The sequence below is a fragment of the Schistocerca piceifrons genome, chromosome 6, assembly GCF_021461385.2.
Source record: "Schistocerca piceifrons isolate TAMUIC-IGC-003096 chromosome 6, iqSchPice1.1, whole genome shotgun sequence".
Classification (NCBI taxonomy): domain Eukaryota; kingdom Metazoa; phylum Arthropoda; class Insecta; order Orthoptera; family Acrididae; genus Schistocerca; species Schistocerca piceifrons.
The window spans coordinates 273,960,500-273,982,981 of record NC_060143.1 but is presented as its reverse complement, the minus strand read 5'-3'; the positions used below and the strand labels follow the sequence as shown (position 1 = coordinate 273,982,981).

Genomic DNA, 22,482 nt, shown 5'->3' with positions numbered 1-22,482 from the left:
AGCGTTCAAAGTTTTGGGCGTCAGCACGACTATGCAATAGTATGCCTCTCCACATCATAACACATGGACCACCAAAACGACTGTCTTCGAGATCACTGGACGTACCTTCATACGACGAGAAGTGGGAACACGTAACAGATCCAGGAACATTCTGGAACGTGATCATTTTGATGCCCCAGATGTTAGGGCATTGGGAGACAATGTTCCATGAGCGTACTGACCTGCAAATCTTTAAATACGGCACACTCACTTCTCAATGACATTGTGACACTGTAACCTTTCCCCACGTGTGTCTTTTCAGTGGTGCATTCGGCCCTCGCTTCATTTTTATGGGTGACATCGTGTGAAACCATCGAACAGCACAGGTGGAGAAGCTCCTGGAACGAGAGGATATTCGCCGAACGGTCCGCCCGTTCCCCCCGCATCGAGCGCGTGATGGATGCGTTGGGGACACCTACTGCAGCTCACCCCAATGCACCAGCGACTACCTAGCAGTCGTCAGCCGCGCCGGTGCATGAATGGGAACGCTCTGCTACAAGAACGCCTCACCAACACTATGGCTCACACGGGAGCACGTTGCAGAACGTGCGTTACTCTCCGTGGTCATCATACACCCTATTAAGAATAACGACCCACCTTTTCTAACGTACAGGGGACCGTCATAAATCACGGTCACTTCACAGTAACTATTGTCTTTGAATCAAATGGCATTTTGTTCGTCTCATTGCACATTTCTTTAAGTTATCATTGTGCTATGCTGTAGCAGTTCTTCCTACGTGTCGTCGAAATTTTATCGAGGTGTATTAGTTGACAGGGACACATCATGCGGAAGTTACGTGCGTCCTTATGTTTCGTACACCAGTGTAGTTTGTGTACCTGCATCGGAGTAACAATGTGACAGACAGCTAGTTCACAGGGCGCTTGGCTTAGCAACAAACAATCGGAGAAGGAACTTCGCCGCGCCTTCTGTCCCTTCCGTGGTCGTTACATCGCTCTCTTGTATCACGTACTACTTAGGACAGATAAAAAGCTAACCCAATTGTTCCAATTTATTTACGTTGTTTCTCTGTGCGGCGTTTTTAATTTACGTGACAGAATGTGCCAAGCTAGCAGCGAAAGTGTACAGCGAAGTAACAAAACTGCTACCATCGTGTAGTGCGGACTCAACTATGTATGTGAAAAGGGATGCGTGTGAACGCAGCCAGTTAGGGACGGCGCAGATATTTCTACAGCAGCCACTTCACGTGCGCGGTCACCTTCGAACGACAATTTCGCCCCTTTACAAATTCAGTTGTCAATGACTTAATTGTTCTGATCGAGGCATAGACAAGGTTTGGTATTTAGTAACAAAGTAACTGACGATGGAACAAATGAAGAGTATATGAAGTGCAGACAAGGCAACAGCAAGAACGACTTTTCAAGGGGACTGAACTGGTAGCATATCTTTTCTAAAAGTATTTGGACTATGGCCTTTTGTCGAAGTGAAACGTTCGATAAACAATACAGATTTTAGGTTCGCGACGTTGCCGAGTGCAGCTTTAAGCCTTTAAAGTGTTGCCGCAGAAGCAAAGATGATCACAGCTGACGAGTAGAACTAGTAATAAATAAAATAACACGCGCCCTGTGGCGGTTTATCTGTGCGTTAATTTCAAATGGCCGCTGTATCACCCGTACGTGACGCACGTGTTTCCTATCCTCATTTGGAACTCTCTATTACGCAGTAATCACAAATTCCACGAGGGAGTTTGTGTACACGGAGTGCAGAAGTACACCTCCGGGACTCTTGAACAACCGTCTGCATGATTTTCAGGGACTGACATCGCACAGCCCTTCTGACCACTTGTTCACAGCTCGGTCTGCAAATATTTCTTTCTTTTCTTCGAATGCACAGATTTGCCCCAGAACTTGATATACTAGGAGGTAATAGAGTGTAAGAACGCTAAGTACGCAAGCTTCCGAATTATTGTTGTAATGAAGACGACGCACTTATTTCCTAAAAACAATCCTGCAAACCTGTGTGTTATTTGTGTTCAGTCATTAGAATGTTAAATTTTTGACTTCACTCACATTTTAATATTTCACGAGTGTTCTGGATCAGAAACAGATTCTTTTTTTTTTCCAAATTCAGTGAATTCTATTCTCTTTCCAACAAGAGCTAGAGTTACCCTTACCCCACTTGCTAAATTATATACTTTACTTTTAACGTGTTTCACAATGCCGTTTGCATCGTTTGAAAATAGCACAACACAAAAAATTTTAAACGTTCTAATGTTGACGCGATTATTCACGACGGCGAATGCCATGTTTCATATTATAACTAACCAGTCCAGATGTGATAACCTCTAACGTCTGAAACAGGTCATGATCCTTTCGCAACAGTGTTTCGAATGAATACTCAATTTTTTCTCCAGTTCGTCGTTTGCAACGTCGAAACACCAGCACGAAGACTTACCTAAAGAGACACTGAAATTTTTTTTTCTACTGATAGAGACTGAGAGTCCATACTTCGCTGATTACAATAAATCAGACTAACTCCCAAGTTTCGCGTCACCAGTCCTACATAGGCCTTAACCTGCTAAACATGACTCATTGGCTATTAAAATCACTTCTATAAACATTTTCCCTCATTTTTTAAAATTAAGTGCTTGCGAAATCGTAATGAAGCAAGTGCATTACGCAGTATATACAGGTCTTTGCACATTTATAATATGACAAAATAAATAAAAAAAGCTGAAGATATTGGGCGTGGTTACCACGTATAAGGATTTAAGGGCTCAGAAAATGGTCCGGGGCAATGAGTTTCGAGTGCAAACGACGACACATTAATTTTAGACTTAATACGTACAGAAGTTGTTAACTATGGTAGCAAGAAGTCACATACATTGAAAGTAAATGAGATACTCTACACCCTCAAAAGACCACGAATCTGGCAATGTTTCGCGTCCGAAACTAGTTTAATTACGGAAGTTGTTTATCCCAACGAGAAAACGAAGACAGCGCGAACAGATTTACTTGCGAGATCGTTCCTTCTTTCTTTCTCTATCTGACATTACTTACCGAACAACGCCGTCGCTTCTACGAGCATATTTCAGGTTTACGTTAGCTTTGATTAGAAGTTATGAGAGTTTGGTTTCCCTCTCTTTATGCACGCCATTAGTCAAATAGCATCAATGAACTGACGTCAAAATCGGTAAGTAAGAAAAAGAGAGACACGTGAATAGCGAGCAACATGTGGTGGGATACAGCCTAAATCACACTCGACGTTAATGACAGAGATTTAATGGACACTAGTGCCAATTTAATAACACTTCGATGTTGGCACATTAGCCATTCTGAGTGGAGGTCACGGCGCGGCACGAAACTGAGTGGCGCAGTGAGGTAAACAGAGAAACGACGTTGCGATGGACCGCAAGCTGATTTACCTGCAGCCTGCAGATTCTGTACGGTGGCTGAGTGGAACTGTTAAGTACGAGAGTTTAGTGTATTTTTCAAGGCTGCTGGCCAGGGCTTTGCTTGTAGTGAGCAGCCAAGCAGTTTTTAGTAATTCACGCATCCGTATAAATCTGTGAGTGAAAATGAGAGCACGTGGATCGGATTTTAATAGGCCGTTTCACTTACCAGAGGGTGTTTTTTTTAATGTTTGAACTGTAACTTTCTCAAAAAAACTGATGTCAGAGAACATCCGTTGTGACGATACTCGTTTAATAACATGAAGTAGGAACAGCACAGAGCAATTTCACCATACAACAACAGTGAAGTAGAGTTTCGCATAACTGTGGTGCGAATGTTTCACCAAGCTCCGACGAAAAGCGTCATACGGGACTTGTAAACCTTCTAGATGAAATTTTTGCTCTGAAATACGTACAGATAAATAAGAAACCGAAATGTTGGCACTTTACAGAGTGTAATTTCGAAAATATGGGCCTATACTTCTCACTGTCTGTGTGCGTAGTGAAATCCAAGAAAATTTGGCTTAAGATATCCCACACGTTGTTAGGTTTTTATTTCATCTTATCCCCATCTTTTCCTTCAAAATCAATTCGACACAAAATTAACTGTAAAAACACTTTGCTCTTCTCTTCATTACAGTGTACACAATTTCTCATATACATAATTTCTCACAAATAATAATAAAAAATCATAGTCTTTGATAGTAATTTTCTTCACCCAGCGCGTCATTATTTGTGTAATGAAAACGAAAATGTTTAGGATTACAGCATGAACCACCAACAAAGCAGGTTCTCGCAACATATATATACTTAATACACAGCTATAGGTAGATTTTTTACTAGCATTCGTACTTTTTTTCTGTTGATATAAGAACGTAACCTCCCTCAGGTGCGTGTGCTTTGTCAGATCACGGTGAAAAACCTCAAGTGAATATTGGAAATCCTAAAGATGGAACATTATTTCTCTGAAATACGTATCAGAAAGAGAAAGTATTTTCAACAGTCGGACTGACATAAAAGCGGACGAACTACCAAGGTTCTGTTTTCATCGATTGAGGTACGGAATCATAAGAAGCTGAAAAACCGAAACCGAAACGCTAACTGTCGACGCATATATATTATGTCTGTTGGGTGAAACTAGTGTAAGTGGAGATATTTTTATATGCGGTACCTTATTACGCGTACACATCAGTATGTTGGTTGCTTTTTCTCTGCGTCAGAATCTACGACCTGATATTTTCTGCATGGCCGTAACTGCAGCTCTAAGTGCGTCCACGTGTCCACACTTCAACACCCGACCTGCTGCCCGAGGGAAAATAGACATTAGTGACTCGCTGTTGCCATATATACTCGGAGGTACAGTCTGTAAATCAAGCAAATACTGACTCTGCGTTGTTCACTAACTGGCCACGATCAGCGATAAAAATATGTAGACCTATACCCATTACAGCCAGTATATATCACTGTCTCTGTGTGCCACGTGAAACAAGAGTGGATTCACTGGAGGCATTATGTAGTCGACAGAAATAAGAAAATAGAGTGTCACTGACGATACTGTAACAGTAACAGAAACATATTTGGGTACAAGTAAAAGAAGTAGAAATTTTGTTTCAAAATGAAGCCTTTCAAGACGAGTGTTTGCTATTGTAAAACGGTATGGACTGAGAGCCCGTGGCTGATGCGTAAAACTATTCACTAACGTTTCGTTCTTGTTTGCTAGGGGCATTCTCAGAGGTGAGACGTGACAGAGGCAGAGGCCGTCGTGCAGTATTCACTAACGTTTCTTCCCCAGCTGCAGGCGGAGCGTGAGCGAATACTTTTCTGCACCGGCGAAGGGCCTATGCCTCTGCCAGTATCTCATTTATGAAGATGTCTCCTGCTGATGGGGACGAAACGTTAGTCCGCAGCTCGTGGTCGTGCGGTAGCGTTCTCGTTTCCCACGCCCGGGTTCCGGGGTTCGATTCCCGGCGGGGTCAGGGATTTTCTCTGCCTCGTGATGACTGGGTGTTGTGTGATGTCCTTAGATTAGTTAGGTTTAAGTAGTTCTAGGTTCTAGGGGACTGATGACCATAGATGTTAAGTCCCATAGCGCTCAGAGCCATTTCAACCATTTGAACGAAACGTTAGCGACTGCTTTTACGCGTTGACCACGGACTGTGACCGCGGAAGTTTCAAATGAATTTTGCTGCACTCGAGGCCGAATCGTGCAATACATTTTATTTGTTGCAGTTTCAAATCGATTTATGGTGTCGAAGTCCGCTTGACACGTCACCTGCAATTCCACCTGAGGTGTAAGTTTCGAGACCGGACTTGGGGCAGTAGTTTGCTAAGGAGGTGAGGCCGTACCGGTGATGGAGTAGGTGATGCGGGCGTTGGGGCCCTCGTCGCGGTCGAAGGCGACGACGGTGTGTATGGCGGCGAGCTCGCTGTTCTCGGGCACGGAGAGCGGGTAGCAGGCGCCCGCCGAGAACTCGGGCGCGTGGTCGTTGACGTCGGTGACGTAGACGCGCAGCGTGGCCACGTCGAAGAGCGCGGCGTGGTGCGCGTCGCCGCCGGGCGCCGCCGCCGCTCCCGCCGCCCCCGGCGCCGCCGCCGACGCGTACACGGGCAGCGTGTACGAGGCGCGCTGCTCGCGGTCGAGCGCGGCGCGCAGCCGCACCACGCCCGTGCGGGCGTCCACCGCGAACCGGTCGTCGGCCACGCCCGCCGGGATCTCGTACGTCACGTTGCCGCCCCCGCCGCCGACGCCGCCGCCGCCACCGCCTGCAACAAGGGCTAGAGCCGCTGCAGACGACCGCCCCGCTCTCGCTCTCTCGGTGACGACGCAAACGTCAGATCTGACGAGAGCGCCCTCTAAACACAGTAAACACAACCACAGGTTTTATTTGTACCCGTTAAACTAATCGTAAAGCCGTCGGCACACGGACCGTGCATCCGAACGTTGAGCGTCGAGCGTGCCGAGTTTCTGACGTCACAGCGTGGAATAGCACGTTCGGGACTATTTTCGTCTCCCTTCAGTACAGAGTTGTGAGGCGCCGTATTGGCATTCATTTCAAGCCTATATGTATATATGCCGTTTCTGAGCACCAGCAAATTGAGAATCACTGAAGAACCCGTTGTTAACTGTGTGATTCGTTCCAATAAAATAATGAGAAACATCATATTCGTGGCAAAAGAGTTATTGTAACTTGCGTATTATGAGAGTAGGGTATTTGAAGGCAGCGACAGACTGAAGATCCACCCAAAACGCATTGTTCTTGGTACAATTTGTTATAATTAAATTTCAATTACTAACATATCTACGATTAAGGTTTTCAGCAAGGCGTAACATAATATGATCAGACGTTAGGCGTGTATCGCTGGTTTAGCGTAAGCCGGCACGGTAGCTCAGCGTGTTAAGTCAGAGGGCTGTGTGCTCTCTGTAATAAAAAAAATGAGTCAAAGAATCAACGATCAACTTGAACGGATATCTTGTGACGTCCGCCCAGACCAAACTCAACGAACAATATATATATATATATATATATATATATATATATATAAAGAAGCGTAATGAGTAGCATCAGTAATGAGTTGTTTGTTGGGACGTTGGTTCGCGTCTTGACACTTTCAAATTTTTCTTTTCCTAAAATTCGCGTTTTTATTAGGTTCTGATACTTTATTATTAGTTTTTTTTTTTTTTTTTTTTTTTTTTTTTTTTTTTTTTTTTTTTTTTTTTTTTTTTTTTTTGGAGGTGACTGTTCGATTGGCTTCATCTACAGGACAGCTTGCGCTACTTGTATAAAGATATTTTGCTCCTTTTTCTTTTAAGCTTTGTAATTCACATTCTGCAAAGATTCTGTTACTGGATAGGAACAGTGATCAAGCAAGACTGACCCTGGGGTTTTACTAAAATGTGGGGATGATGGAATAATGTTTATCTTATCTGGAGAAGTATTCAAAATTTGTATCGCACTGTTTGTAATGGAACTTTTATAAGCCTGTGTCCTTATTGATTGGACATGGTATTTTCCTTTTCATGGACGATGGAGGAAATGTGCGTTTTAATAGAGGTAACGTGGGAATTTTACGCGCGCCCGTTCAGTAAACAATGTGATTTACGAACTAGAAACATCCCTCAACTGCCGCTGGAGTGCACTGCGATCGCGTATACCACGTTGGGGCCCACTACCGTATGCACAAGTCGCATCGTATCTGAGCTCAGCAGCACGTCGAACTTGGCACGCTCAACGTTAACGTTCGACAGCACGGTCCGTGTGCCGACGGCTTTACCTTGAAATGTCCTTAAAACACAAATACAGGAATTGGACAAAAATATGGAGCCAACGCGAGAAATGCATGCACGACATAAATGCATGTCCTAGCCGATACTAATGGTTGCGCTCTGGAGCGCATGTGACCACAACGGCACCTGTGCATCCTCACTACATTGCAAGTCTCAGTCGCGTTCGAAACAGTGTTCTGTGTAGTTGTGATGGCGTTGTGTCAGAGCTAAGTGAACTGGAACGTGAGCAAATGGCTGGTGCTCGTATGGTGGATGCTTCCGTCATCGAGTATTTGACGTCTCAATAGGCACCATATCGTACATATACACTGAAGCGCCAACGCACGTGATCTCAAATGTAAACAGGCGGAATACGACCCTACGGTCGGCAACGCCTATACAAGACAACAAGTGTTTGGCGCAGTTGTTAGATCGGTTACTGCCGCTACAATGTCAGGTTAGCAAGATTTAAGGGAGTTCGAACGTGACGTTATAGTCGGCGCACGAGTCCAGGGACACAGCATCTCCGAGATAGGGATGAAGGGATTTTCCTGTACGATCATTCCACGAGTGTACCGTGAATATCGGGAATCCGGTAAAACATCAAATCTCCGACATCGCTGCGGCCGGGAAAATATTTGCAAGAACGGGACCAACGAGGAATGAAGAAAATCGTTCAATGTGACAGAAGTGCAACCTTCCCGCAAATTGCTGCAGATTTCAATGCTGGGCCATCAACAACTGTCAGCGTGCGAACCATTCATCGAAACATCATCGATATGGGCTTTCGGACGCGAAGGCCCACACGTGTATTCTTGAAGACTGCACGACACAAAGCTTTACGCCTCGCCTAGACTCGTCAACACCGACATTGGACTAGAAACATGCTGCCTTGTCGGACGAGTCTCGTTTCAAATTGTATCGAGCGGAGGGACATGTACGGGTATGGAGACAACCTCATGAATCCATGGATCCTGCATGTCAGAAGGGGACTGTTCAAGCTGGTGGATGCAGAAGATATCTCCACCCCCTAGTACTCTTACGGATTTATGGACAGCCCTGCAGCACTATTACATACATTAGCCAAGCCCATGCCACTTGGTGTTGCGACAGTTCAGCGTGCTCGCGGGGCCCTACACGATATTAGGCAGGTGTACCAGTTTCTTTGGGTCTTCAGTGTATAGGGCATACAGAGGAAACCGAAAACCATCATGTGCTAAGTCACAACACGGACGAAACTGTGTGGTGAGCAGGCGTGATGGACGGTCACTGAAAAGGATTGTGACGAAAAGTAAGAGGACGACAAATCCAAAAGTCATTGCAGAACTGAATGTCATATTCGCGAACGTGGTCAGTGCCAAAACAACACGGAGGCAGCTCCGTAAGCAGGGGATTAGAGGGCGAGCTGGAATTACAATAGCACTCATCAGTAATGCCGAAGCCAAGAAACCTGGACAATGGAGCAATGGAAGAAAATTTGCACTGTTTCCAGCTTGTGTCCGAGTTTGTGTCCCAATAGTGAAACGTTGCGGCGTTTCGGTGATGATTTGGGCCACCTGTCGGAGTATTCCACGGATCCTATGGTTACTCTACAAGGTAGCATTACGGCCAAAAAATATGTGAACATTATTGCTGATCATCTCTATCACGTGGTACAATGTTTGTTCCCCAATGGTGCTGTTGTGTTCCAAGAGCACAGGGCCCCTGTTCACACAGCTCTCATTGTCCAAGACTGGTTTTGTGAGCACGAGGAGCAACTGTCGCACCTCCCAAGGTCACGACAATCACGAGACCTTTGTGCCATCCATCTCCATCCTCGTCACCTGAAATACCTTTCCTTTTAATTGGAAATTTGTGGTAGGTTCTTATGGGACCAAACTACTAGGTCATCGGTCCCTAAGCCTACACATTACTTCATCTACTAACCCATGCCCGAGGGAGGACCCGAACCCCCGTCGTGGGGAGGCGCACGGACCGTGAAAAGGCGCCCCAGACCGCGCGGCTACCCCGCGCGGCTCGACACCTGAAATTCCACTATTTTGCACGAAGAATGGTATGAGATTCACTTGAAAACCACACAGGGCCTGTGTTTCCACATTACGAGACGATTAGAAGCTGTTTTGAATTCTAACGGTTATCATACACAATATTAGGCTTAGTAATGTGTTGTGGTTTTGCATGTAATTCTATGCATGTAATTCTATGACTTGATTGTTAATTTGTACTATTTTGTTCAGAACGACTTGCAAAAAACTTAACACATAGTTTGAAACCTTTACGAAGCTTTTTCACTCTGACAGCCTCCACAAAGTAACGAAAGAAAAATTATTATTGCGTTTTCGCTGTTCGCACAGTAAAACAACACCAGGCATCTCGTTTTAATTATTACTTCTTTACTAGTAACTCTATTTGCAACGTATTTTGCAGATAGTATCCACATAGACCACTAGCTGTACTTGGAGAATGATATACCATTGTACGATAAATAGTTACGGAGATACGACGTAGCATTCCTGGCACTGAGCCATACCATTGAGTCCCAAACCTCTGTTAGTAATTAAGGACGATAATGTTAACTCATGTATGACGTAAGAGCTGGAGTGAGGTACAGACATTCTATCATTTATTAACATTTATTTAAGATAAATAACTGAGATTTTATTGACAGTCATCCAAGCGAACCTCAATAGTAACCCATCATACAATTTTTAGATTCTTCTTGTTACCGGTATTTTTTTAACAGCTGTAGTCTTATGTAAGCACTCTGGGCGGCTTCGCCTGGACAGGGGCGAGTGAGCGAACGGTTGCGACGGATGCTCGGTACGGCGGTAGGCAAGGCCGCACGTTCAACAGCTTGGTTAAGCGCTCTCCGAACAGTGCAAGGTAGAGTGTGGGAATAAGAAGTTATTGTGTTAAACGATTTGTGCAGAAAAGTCATGTGGACGAAGATAATCACTGTTAGCTGCTTGGCCTGTACCACATGTCACGTTGTGGTCAAATATTTGTTCTGTAACTTACTAGCAGCTGACCTGACCTGTTACGTCGTTTCTTTTAGTGAAAAGTCACTGGCATCTCTGAATTCGGCAGCATTTAGAGAGCCTTAGCCCACTCTCTAGACGATTCTTACAGCCTCACATCAAAAGAGACAAACTCCACGACCCACGAGCTGCTTCTGCACAGGGCACCTTTAGAAGATACCAGGCGGGTAAGTAACTAGAATCCATACGTTCCGCTTTGGTGCAGCAGAACTATGACCCCTCGTACACTCTGCATTCAAAGTACAAATCTGGATAGGAGCATTTAATGTGTAGTAATACAGGGGAGGAAATACAAAGGACGCTGGGACACTTGATGTGATGAACACTGACACTTGTTGCCATCAAGCTGCAACGGTTAATTAGTTCCCAAATAATTAGCGCCCACCCCAGCCCGCATATTGTTCCACCGTAATGTCATAAACATTGAGAAGCGTGAAAAACTAGCTTTTCTTAAAACGGAGCGCAAGTTACTCAAATTAGCTCGTCCAGTTTTAGATAATGAGGGCACTTAGCGACTACCAAAGTAAAGTAATCACACGTTTGAAGCCGTTTTATACAGTGGAGTGCGATTCCTTAAAGAACGGGGGGTGAGAGTGGGGGGAGAGTTAGTGGTAATATGAGAATAACATAGCATGAAGACTACCAGTCTCGAAAATAGTAGGGAATTGTAGAATATTACAGGCTATGTTTAAGACAGGATACTTTTCAGCTGCTTGTGAGAGAGGTAACATATGCGCAGGATATTGCAGCCTGATCACTTGCAGAGCACATTTCAGACAGGAAAAAGACGCACGTTGACAGGTTAACTGCACCTGCTTTCAAGAATAAATCTGACAGGGTTCGTGAGTCCACAGACAGAACTGGCAAAACTCAGGCAAAACAGAAAGTGAACGAGCCCCGAAAAACCCAAAAAGATTGACTGCCTCAACTTAGGAGGAAACGATTGATGAAAACACCATTTCCCTCGCACAATCATAGAGTGCAGACCAGTGTCCATAATCATAGTGCTAAGTGAAATAATGATAACGGTGACTGCACACTACGAATTTATGTTGTGTAAATTATGAACTTAACAATATTGTCAAAGCTTCTCCCCTGTTCTCGAATCAACTGCAGGATACATTAATTTTTCATATTTTCGGATGAATGCTTTTCCTTTTCTTCGAAGTTATGCTAAACTGATGTTCTAAGCACTGAATATACAAGTGATAATAATAATTATTATTAAATTAAACATTAAATATATTTTATTGTTGTTGTTATTAACGTGGGTGGCATGCATCAGCTTACTTATTTAATATGTCCAGCGACGAGGCAGTAACAACATCGAAAGCAAAGACGACTGGTATCAACATTAATGGTATTCATATTCACTGCTTCATATTTGCTGATCACATTCCAATAGTGGCGGATTCAGAGAAAGAACTAAATAAAATCCTGAAGATGTCAAATCAAGAGATAACAGAACTGCAACTAAATATCAAGAAGACAAAAGTGATGGTTTGAGACAATAAAGGGGATGGAGGCAACGCTGAGATAAAAATAGGCTGTGAGCAAAAAAAAAAAAAAAAGTTCACATGGCTCTGAGCACTATGGGACTTCACTTCTGAGGTCATCAGTCCCCTACAACTTGGAAGTACTTAAACCTACCTACCCTAAGGACACCACACACATCGATGCCCGAGGCAGGATTCGAACCTGCGACCGTAGCGGTCGCGCGGTTCCAGACTGAAGCGCCTAGAACCGCTCAGCCACTCCGGCCGGCGGCTGTGAGCAAATGGTTCAAATGGCTCTGAGCACTATGGGACTCAACTGCTGAGGTCATTAGTCCCCTAGAACTTAGAACCAGTTAAACCTAACTAACCTAAGGACATCACAAACATCCATGCCCGAGGCAGGATTCGAACCTGCGACCGTAGCGGTCTTGCGGTTCCAGACTGCAGCGCCTTTAACCGCACGGCCACTTCGGCCGGCGGCTGTGAGCAACTGGAGGAATTAACCGAAGTTACTATATTATTAGTACTGTGGAGGAAAACAACAGATGTCTCATGGAAATCAAGAGAAGAATAGCACTGGCCTAAAACGCGTTCCAAACTAAGAAGTATCTTTTACTGAATAAGCATATCAGCTTCGTGGTTGAAGTACGAATGTGAAACCAGGACGTTAGCAAAGCAAGAGGTAGCTCGCTTCGAAGCTGCTAAAATGTGGCTCTGGAGGAAAATCACAAAATCCAGCTGGACTGATAACAAAACAAACGAGATTGTTCTACAAGAAATTGAACAGAAGGAGGAACGAGTGAATGTTATAGACCAAGACTTGCAAAAATTCACTGGACACTTAATTAGACACGATATTTTTCTACACAACATTTTCGCAAGGCGAGAACATGCGGGACGACCGAGAAAATCCTACTTAAAAAACCCCTGGTCAGTGAGATGGAATGTTGCTCATACTTGGAGACGAAGAGATGTGCTGAAGAGAGTAAGCTGTGGCTGCAGACACTAGGGTTAGCCGTTTGAACGAAGAAGAAGAATTAAAATCCTAGCGATCATCGGCGTGGTAAAAGTGTGGCTTGACAGAAAGTTATATTGGGTGTGGGGGAGACTGTGAACCCCCCCCGCGAACTGAAACCTGAATCTGCTCCCGGAGTGAGGCTAAGTGGTTCCCATTTGGGTCGAGATTATCAGTTTCGGAAATTACTCTACAACTGAGGGAAGAAGCCCGCGAAACTTTGGCGGGAACTGTTTCAGTTTCTTTCTGGGACAATACTGCCCCTGTGAGTGTGTGATCGGATGATAAATCGACGACTGGACCTACCTGTAAAACAACCACGAGTATGTTCCATTTACTTTTCAACCTTTCTTCACCTAACCCCTACTACAAAAGAGCCCGGTTGTAGAAAGTAGGCCGGCCGGTGTGGCCGAGCGGTTCTAGGCGCTTCAGTCTGGAACCGCGTGACCACTACGGTCGCAGGTTCGAATCCTGCCTCGGGCATGGATGTGTGTGATGTCCTTAGGTTAGTTAGGTTTAAGTAGTTCTAAGTTCTAGGGGACTGATGACCTCAGATGTTAAGTCCCATGGTGCTCAAAGCCATTTGAACCATTGTAGAAAGTAGATTTAACGAGAATGCAAACATCTGGAGTTACGCACGTACCACGTTGGCGTTTGTTGCGTCTTCACTATTACTTGACACAGCTGCGTGAATTACAGCTTATCGTCATATCAGCGTGGAGAAAACGTATAGAAGCAGAGAAGATTTTCGGAGCTGTACGTACAACAGCCCGAGAAACTGAAACTGGACCACAGCCACGAAGATCGGCGAGTTCGCAGGATCGGGTTGAAGAATCTGGAGGGACCGCTGATCCTAAAAAAAAAGGGGGGAGGGGGGTGGGCTACTTACACCGCCGCTAAAAGGCCCTTTACACCGCGAGGTCAGCAGCGTTAAACAGCTTCCCTTTTTCCCTTTCCTTGTTCCCACGCACACTCAATTTTTCGCCATCTCGTTAGCCGCTGTGATAACGTGGGTGTGGCCTAATGGATTCTGCTTCGCACCGATCATTCCAGTTGCGCACTCGCGAGTAGTTAACCTGTTCCCGTTCAATTACAGTTCGCAGGTGCACGCCGGGCAGAATAAAAAGCCGGGGAGGGGAATCGCAGGCGGGTAGACTGTGCATTTGTTGAAGGAGGGCTTCCGTTTCTGCGAGTGCCGGCCTCGTCCCCCCGTTATTACCGGCTATGAGCGTAGGCAGGCTGCGGCGATTGGCCGGTGAATTTTCTCATGCTCGCTCTCCCATCGCCAGGCGATTAGGAGGCAGCGCGCCGAGGTGAACCGCGCACCGTGTCCCAGCATGCAGCCGTCTCCGTGCGGGTCAAAGCTTCGCACCGGGCGGAAGCGAATAAAGGGGAGAACAGTGCGACGGGCCTATGTTGTGGTACAGCCATGTACTCGAAGACGGGGATGTCATACGTATCTGAAGGAGATAACGTTTAGAAACGGTCTATTTCTTGTACGGTGTTCAATAGAACTGAAAAGCACATTCATCGAAACCGCTAGCCAACAAGCCAGTGGTTGAAGCAGGAAAAATGACATTCTTCCGGTGCAAACTCTGTAGAAACATTCCGCTAAGCTGTCTTTCACGAATGATTTGAACTACTCAGCAGTTCATCATAGGTAGGTGGAGCAACGAAGGGTACCTACCGACTGGAAAAAAGTGCAAGTCATTCCCCTCTTCAAAAAAGAGTCGTAGGACAGATGCACACAATTATAGGCCTATATGGCTGACGTCAATCTGCTGCAGAATTATGCCACATGTTTTATGCTCACGTATTACGAAGTTTCTGGGGAACGAAAATATCCTCTATAAAATCAACATGGATTCTGCAAACAGAGATCTTGCGAAACTCAGCTCGCTCTGTTCTTCCTTGAAATCCACTGTCCTATAGACATCAGCATTCTGACTGATACTCTGTTCCTAGACTTCACGAGGTCATTTGACACCATTTCGCATTGTTGTTTAGAAAAAAAAATAGAGAAAACATAGGAGCCTACGGAGTATCGGATCAGATTTACGACTGGATTCATCACATCCTTGCAGAGAAAACTCAACACGTTGCTCTTAACGGAAAAACATCTAGATATAAACATGATTTCAGGTGGTGTGATACGACAGTTACTGTTAACAATGTATATTTATGATCTAGTAGAAAGCGTCGGAAGCTCTTGAAGACTGTTCGCAGATGATGCGGCTGTCTATAAAGCAATAGCAACGATAAAGACAGTATCGTGCAAAATGACCTACAGAAGACTGATAAATGGTACAGTCTTTGGCAGTTGGCGCTGAACCAATGTAACATACCTAAGACAAAAAATTCAATATTGTTCAACTACACCACTGATGACAAATTTTTGGAAACAGCAGCTACCATAAAATATCTAGCAGCACCCATCGGAACGACCTTAAGTGAAATGACCACATAAAACAAATAGTAGAAGAAGAAGATGCTAGACTTAAATTCATAAAAAGAATCTTAAAGAAATGTAACTCATTCACGAAAGATGTGGCCTTCGAAACACTTGTTCAACCGATTCTTCAGTACGGTTCATCACTGTGGGACACTTAACAGCTAGGACAGATGGAGAAAATCCAACGAAGAGCAGGGCGTTTCGTCACAGGGCGATTTAATCTGCGCGAGAGTGTTACGTAGATGCTCAACAAACTCCAGGGTAGACGTTACAAGAGACGCGTTGTGCATCATGGAGTGGTTTACTATTAAAATTCCGAGAGAGCACTTTCCGAGAAAAGTCGGACAACTGATTACTTCCTCCCACATCCCTCTCGCGAAATGGTCACAAGAAGAAAATACAAAAAATTAGAGCTAATACAGAGGTTTACCGACAATCATTCTTCCCGTGCTTCATTCGTGAATGGAACAGGTAAGAGGCATCAGATACCGGTACAAGAAGTACCCTCTGCCTCACACCGTCAGATGGCTTTTGGAGTATCGATGTAGAGGTACTGCTATCGGTCGCACACCTACTTACGGCGTTCATTTATTTATTGCTTTACTCATCCTGAAAAGATAATGACTACAGGGCTCTCTCTTACTTCTCTAACATCTAACAAGAGTACACAGGATGACCGAATAAAGAAACATTTTAGAAGTAGATTGTCACAGAAAAGTAAAGCTTTCTGTAGTGAAAAAAAAAAGCTGATCTGTTGTTGTCAAACACTGTCATGGAATGATACAACAAGTTCTGCAGCGGGAACACACATTTATGAGGAAAGTGACGGTAATTCTGGAGAAAAAGAAATGGGAAGCGTTTTAAATACGAAAAAATGAAGCACGAGCTTATGCACTAGGAAGATGAGGAGAGTTAACGGTTCTGAGAAAAGGCACACTGGGGCGAAATAACTTAGCGCTGGAAGTAACAGCAGAGAGGAAAATTGTAGTTCAAATCAAAGACTAGAACTTGCTGCAGAAGATGATGGGTGTCAAAAGCATGTAGAGATGAAGAGATGGAGGACAGCATCAACCGAGTCCAAAGTCTTGCAGCTTTAACAGAAATAAAGGCAAGGTAGTGCATAAGAAAGAAGAGTATTACTTGGGTACTCGCCAGCTAAGCAACAATGAAGTGTGTAACTGAAGTTTTGGACCCCTGTAAAACACGTAGAGATCTGCCGTGGAAGTGTCGTACTTCCTCACATCACGCCCGGGATTCCTCTGCACTGCTGGCGCAAATGAACACGTCACCGCTCAAGTGCCAAGGAGTTACCGGCCAATCTTCTGTTCACAGTGGAGCAGAGTTTAACGCCTCTGTAAGGTCACAGCGCCGGAGTCGTAGGCTCACTCGCGTAACGGGAGTAATGTGCCGAGCTAACCTCGTCGAAGGGTGAGTCCGCACGTGAATTTCTACTCTACAGTCTCGTCATTGATCTGGCAGCGACAGGAAGAGGCAGGCAGTTTGGCGACTGACAGCAGTAAGTGTGATCCAGCGCTTTCCACACGTGCAGGAGACGCTTTTGCACAACGTTTCGTCAACGCCCCGGCGACCACCACAGAAAGTGGCCGACCAGCGACGGCCAAGCGGCTGGGAGACGAGGCGACGCGGACGTGGCCGCGACCACGACCGCACACGTAGACCACGGGATAACTAGCGCCGGCGCAGCGGAATGGCCACCAACACAAGGCCGCCACCTCCGTTTTCATTACACTGCATAATTCCTTACAGCACTGCGTCGTGCAGCGGCCTGCGGCTTCATACAACATAGGAACTCTGTTGCGTCTCGCCTGCAAGTGACGAACACAAGCAAGCGCAGCGTAGAAGACGCAGAGAGAAGCGGAATGCAACAGGATTTTGGGGCGAAAATATTGCTGAAGACACTTCTGTCTGCATTATACGCCTCTGTACCGCCCCGGCCTCTCTTATCCTATCGTTATTCTAATGGCCCTTGCGCGTGATACAGGGTATAAACACCGCACACTCTTCCTCGAATCACGATTTTCTAAATTTACCCAATAACGCTTCGCGATAACAAGTCGTCTTACTCGTTAAGATTAGCTTTTAAGTTCTCCGTTGTTACGCTTTCGTATGGGCTATATCGTTCTACTACTATCCTAACCTTGCGTCTTTGAAGACTTTCTAATGCTGCTTTGACGCCTGCTCGATAAGCATTCCAGACACTGCAGCAGTACCCTACAGTTGGTGATAGTAGTATCTTTTAAGCGGCTACTTTCAGAGATGGGTTGCACTTTCCCAGAATTCGCCCACCAAAATCATGACTTCCATTTCCCTTGTCTGTAGCTGATCCTAGGGGTTCATGCCAATTAAGATAGCTTCCTGGTGTTAACCTTAAATACAGGGGTGCGCAAAACTTAAAAACGAAAGTAACTTTCGTACGATGCGTCACTGCCAAGTAACACAGCTCGAGGAAGTTTGGACCATATACAGAAAGAACTGCTACAGCAACTTAAATTGGAAAGACAACAAAGATAATTTGTGGGGAGGGCGAAACAAAGACTGCGCTTTGTTGGCAGAACTCTTACAGGATGCGACAAACCCACTAAAGAGGCAGCCTACATTACACTTGTCCGTCCTCTGCTGGAATATTGCTGCGCGGTGTGGGATCCTTACAAGGTAGGATTGACGGAGGACATCGAAAAAGTGCAAAAAAGGGCAGCTCGTTTCGTGTTATCGCGCAACAGGGGTGAGAGTGTCATTGATATGATACGCGACTTGGGGTGGCAGTCACTGAAACGCAGGCTGTTTTCTTTGTGGCGAGATCTATTTAAGAAATTTCAATCAGCAACTTACTCTTCCGAAGGCGAAAATATTTTGTTGACTCCCACCTACGTAGGGAGAAATGCTCATCATAATAATACAAGAGAAATCAGAGCTCTAACGGAAAGATTTAGGTGTTCCTTTTTTCCCACGCGCCATTCGAGAGTGGAATGGTACAGTAGTAGTACGAAAATGGTTCGATGAACCCTCTGTCAGGCACTGAAGTGTGATTGCAGAATAACGATGTAGATGTAGATGTAGCTTAGTAACTGTAAGACATACGGAAAGAGACGAACAGAAAAGATACTTTCATTTATACACAATAATCACACCGAAGTCACCGTGATTCACGATGGTCCCCTGGACATTGCAAAGGCAGTGCATGGTTCTTAATATACTGTATGATCAACACGGACAGCAGTGCATGGTCTGCGATGTGCCCCCACGCAGGCTGCGAGGTTGGCAAGGAGTCCTTGTGGTGGGGCGCTCCACACCTCCACCTCCATCCACCTCCACACCTCCAGCTACTGTGTAGTGGTCAGTGCACGTGGCTTGCTGCAGTACACCTCACCAACGCAACCCACACGTGCCAGGTGAGACGTAAGTCGGGGAACGGGCACCGAATATCTCTCGTTCAAAGTGGTCCTCCACCTGCGCAATTCGGTATGGTCTCGCATTGTCATCCATTTCTTTCAGTTATCTCCCGCACTACACTGCAGCAATTCTTTCTACCTATACTCCAAGTTTCGTCGAGCTGTGTTACTTGGCAGTGATGCATCAAGCGAAAGTTACTTTCGTCCATAAGTTTTGAACACAAGTGTACTTTTCCAAAGTGATCTCTTCCAGATGTTCACTGATACTCATGTAACCAGATATTATTGGGTTCTTTTACGAACCATTTTATTATACATTACAGTATGCAGCATGCAGAATTTTTTGTGCATTTTATGCACTTCCTTATGGTCGTTCAATGATGATACTTTTCTGTAGAGAACGACACCCCATGACCAATCTCAAGTTATTGCTGACCCTTTACGGAGAAGAGTTTGCACGAAAGAAAAGGGGAAACGAACAGGTACCTACAAGAGGACACGAGGCAGAAGAAGAGACCAGAGTCCGGCGTTTAACAGATACTGGGAGACACCTGGGTGACAATTGTGTCGTCTAGTGCATGTCAGATTCCAACAGCGGCGTTACCTCAGTGAAGGCACCACGCCGCACTGGCCTACTTTCTCGGCTGCACAGTCCCACCGGAGCTTTTCCGTCACTCACTGATCGCGACCTTCCGCGGGATCTCGACACAAAGCGCGCGAGCCCCGTCGGAATCTCAGGATGTCAATTTCTAAGCCTTCGCCGAATGAATGCTCTCCTTTCTGTGGCCGGAAAAAAAGAGGAAACGGCCGGCGAGAAAGCTTTCAACAGGCAGCGGTAATCGAAGGGTAAACAAAAAAAGGACAAATTACGAGCAACCGATCACCGTAACGAACAGAATCGGGCCAGGAACTGAAACAGTGTACACGAAGGCGGAGGGAGACGGGCGAGCATTTACGGGGGATTGAATCACGAACAAATTCCGGGGCAGCCGTTGAGAATCGGATTTTCCCGCAAAAGCCCGGTCGCCCGAGAGAGGACCAAAGAGCCCATCACATCCTTTCAATTGAGAAATCTATTATTCCAGCGGGGGAGTAAGAGCACGGGCACGGAGAGACAGAGAACTGGAAGGCGGTTCGCGTGTCGCCGTGGAGACATACAGGCGCTGCCTACATCCGGCATCTAATTTCATCCACGAACACGTTTTCGACAAATATACTAGTTATCTGTGTAAACTACTGCCCGAGCTGCGCAGCCGCGGGAAAACGACTAAGACTCTCGCCTCAACTATTAATACAGCCGTCTTCAGAGTTTCACGTTGGCGTAGTGTTTGTTGTGACGTAGATACCTCCACTGCATTACAACACTACGACGTTTTATTTACCAAGCTTTTTTTACTAGTAGTCCCACATTTCTTTAATGTTTCTTTTCGTAACAATTTATGAACACTCTTTCTATATACCCCGTTGCCTTGCACTTTATCTTTTTTGTTCTAAAGGACCTTCAGTTCTGAGGAAGATTATACATAAAGGGGAGGCGGGAAGGCCGATTTAAAATGCTGTCTAAGAATATTGTGTCTATATGCGGCAAAATAGCTATTGTACGTGCTATATGCACGACCAACCAGCAGTAATTTTTGGGTACTCTCTTTCCGATCTAATCCCACAACTGCAGGAGCTGCAAGAGTTCTAGTTTTATATGTTGTCCATCTCTCACAGAAGTCTTTACACTTTACACAGTGACTGGTTCAACATATATTTTATTACAGTTCCGTACTGTCATTTAGTGCACAACTTATAAGCTTACCGAGTACAGGATCAGGTCCTTTTCTGGATTTAAGATTTCCCAGCGCACAGAACGCTACTAATCTTACCTAACGGCAGGAAAATGGCACGTCTAACGGTAACTTCGGGAGAGCTCTAAGGGAGTGATGTAGGGCCGCTAAACAACGTCGAAAGCTGTTCATGGAGAACGCTGTTGTCTATAGGAATGTTTCGTCACAAGAAAACGGTAGCAGACTCCGTTCATATCGACGATTGGCGCAGGGAATAGTGGTTGACCCTCAATGTAAATAAATGTAACGTATTCCGTATAAATAGATGCGAAGATCCATTACTGCTTCATTAGTCGCTGTTGGAAAATGACGAGTAATAGTAACAACCGTAAAATATCTAGAAGTACGTAAAGGTCCGTCTATACAGGCCGTAAACATGTTTTCTTATTTTCCCCTTTAAAGTAATGGTGCCAGATCGGTGCCGTAAACATTCAGGGTGTCCCGGGAGGAATGATGTACATTCAGAGATATGGCAAGAACTACCATTCGACGCAAAAATATCTGGTAAACACAGTCTCTAAAATGCATACTTTAAGAGCCACTGGCACTTTTTCACTAGCAGATGTGTGTTTCAGATTATCGAAGGAGAACAAGTGGTCGTAGCTCTTAAAGTATGCATTTCAGAGCCCATGTTGACTAGACTGTTTTGATTCGAATGATCGCTCCTCTTATATCTATGAATTTATGTAATAACCTTTTTAAGAAAAACCGCAGTTTTCCTATCACAATTAAAGTTCGACAACTAATTTCAGTTACTATCAGCAACCATCTTCAGATCGTTAAAAATACGAAAAGGAGGTGAATAAGCATTGGAAAGCATCGTTAGCTATAGTCATGCAACAACATGCATTTATAAGTAGCAAAACGGTAACAGTACGTACTTGGGAACATCACCGCGAGCAGACCGCGTTGTAGATGGTAATTTCTCAGGGGTCATACAGGAAACTGCTCAGTTGTATGAGTAGAAGCTGGATCAAAAGCTCATTATTTGTAATAATATAACACGTATTATTCACCGCCTTTTCATATTTTGAACGATATGTAGATGGTTGGAGATAGCAGCCGAAACTAGTAATCGAACTTTAATTGCGATAGGAAAATTGCGGTCTAGTCATTAAAGGTTTTTACTTAAAAACAGTTACTGCATAAACCACATTAAGACCGCCGCCTCCCCCGTGACCATGTCAGGCTTCACGTATACCTACGAATATTGGCCATCATCTTTGGACATCCTGTATTTGCTGAGTGACGGAATTAGGACTGCAAGTAGGGGTATTCTCGTCGTATTAGTGTTTCTGGAAAATTGTTTCTTGTTGAGTGACGGCCGTCACGCAGTGTTTCATCCTGGAATACGTGGCCGAAGGCGGCGTCAAGCGCTGACGGCAAGTTCAGAGCAGACTGGACAACAGAGAGCGTGCCGATGCGGTTCCTGATTAAAAGGAAGGCACGAATTACAATGTAACGCATAAGTCGCAGTACTGCATTTTCTTGAAACTGATGCTAATCACTTATTGCGACAAGCCAGA

The 22,482-nt window shown here is 45.0% G+C and overlaps 1 protein-coding gene across 1 annotated transcript in view; it reads right to left on the bottom strand.

Moving 5' to 3' along the window:
* LOC124803270 (protein dachsous) overlaps positions 1-22,482 on the bottom strand; it is a 334,804-nt gene that overhangs the window by 101,355 nt on the left and 210,967 nt on the right. The window contains exon 15 of the mRNA XM_047264453.1: positions 5,796-6,184. Coding sequence (XP_047120409.1) covers positions 5,796-6,184 — 389 coding nt within the window. The remainder of the gene's footprint in view (positions 1-5,795; positions 6,185-22,482) is intronic.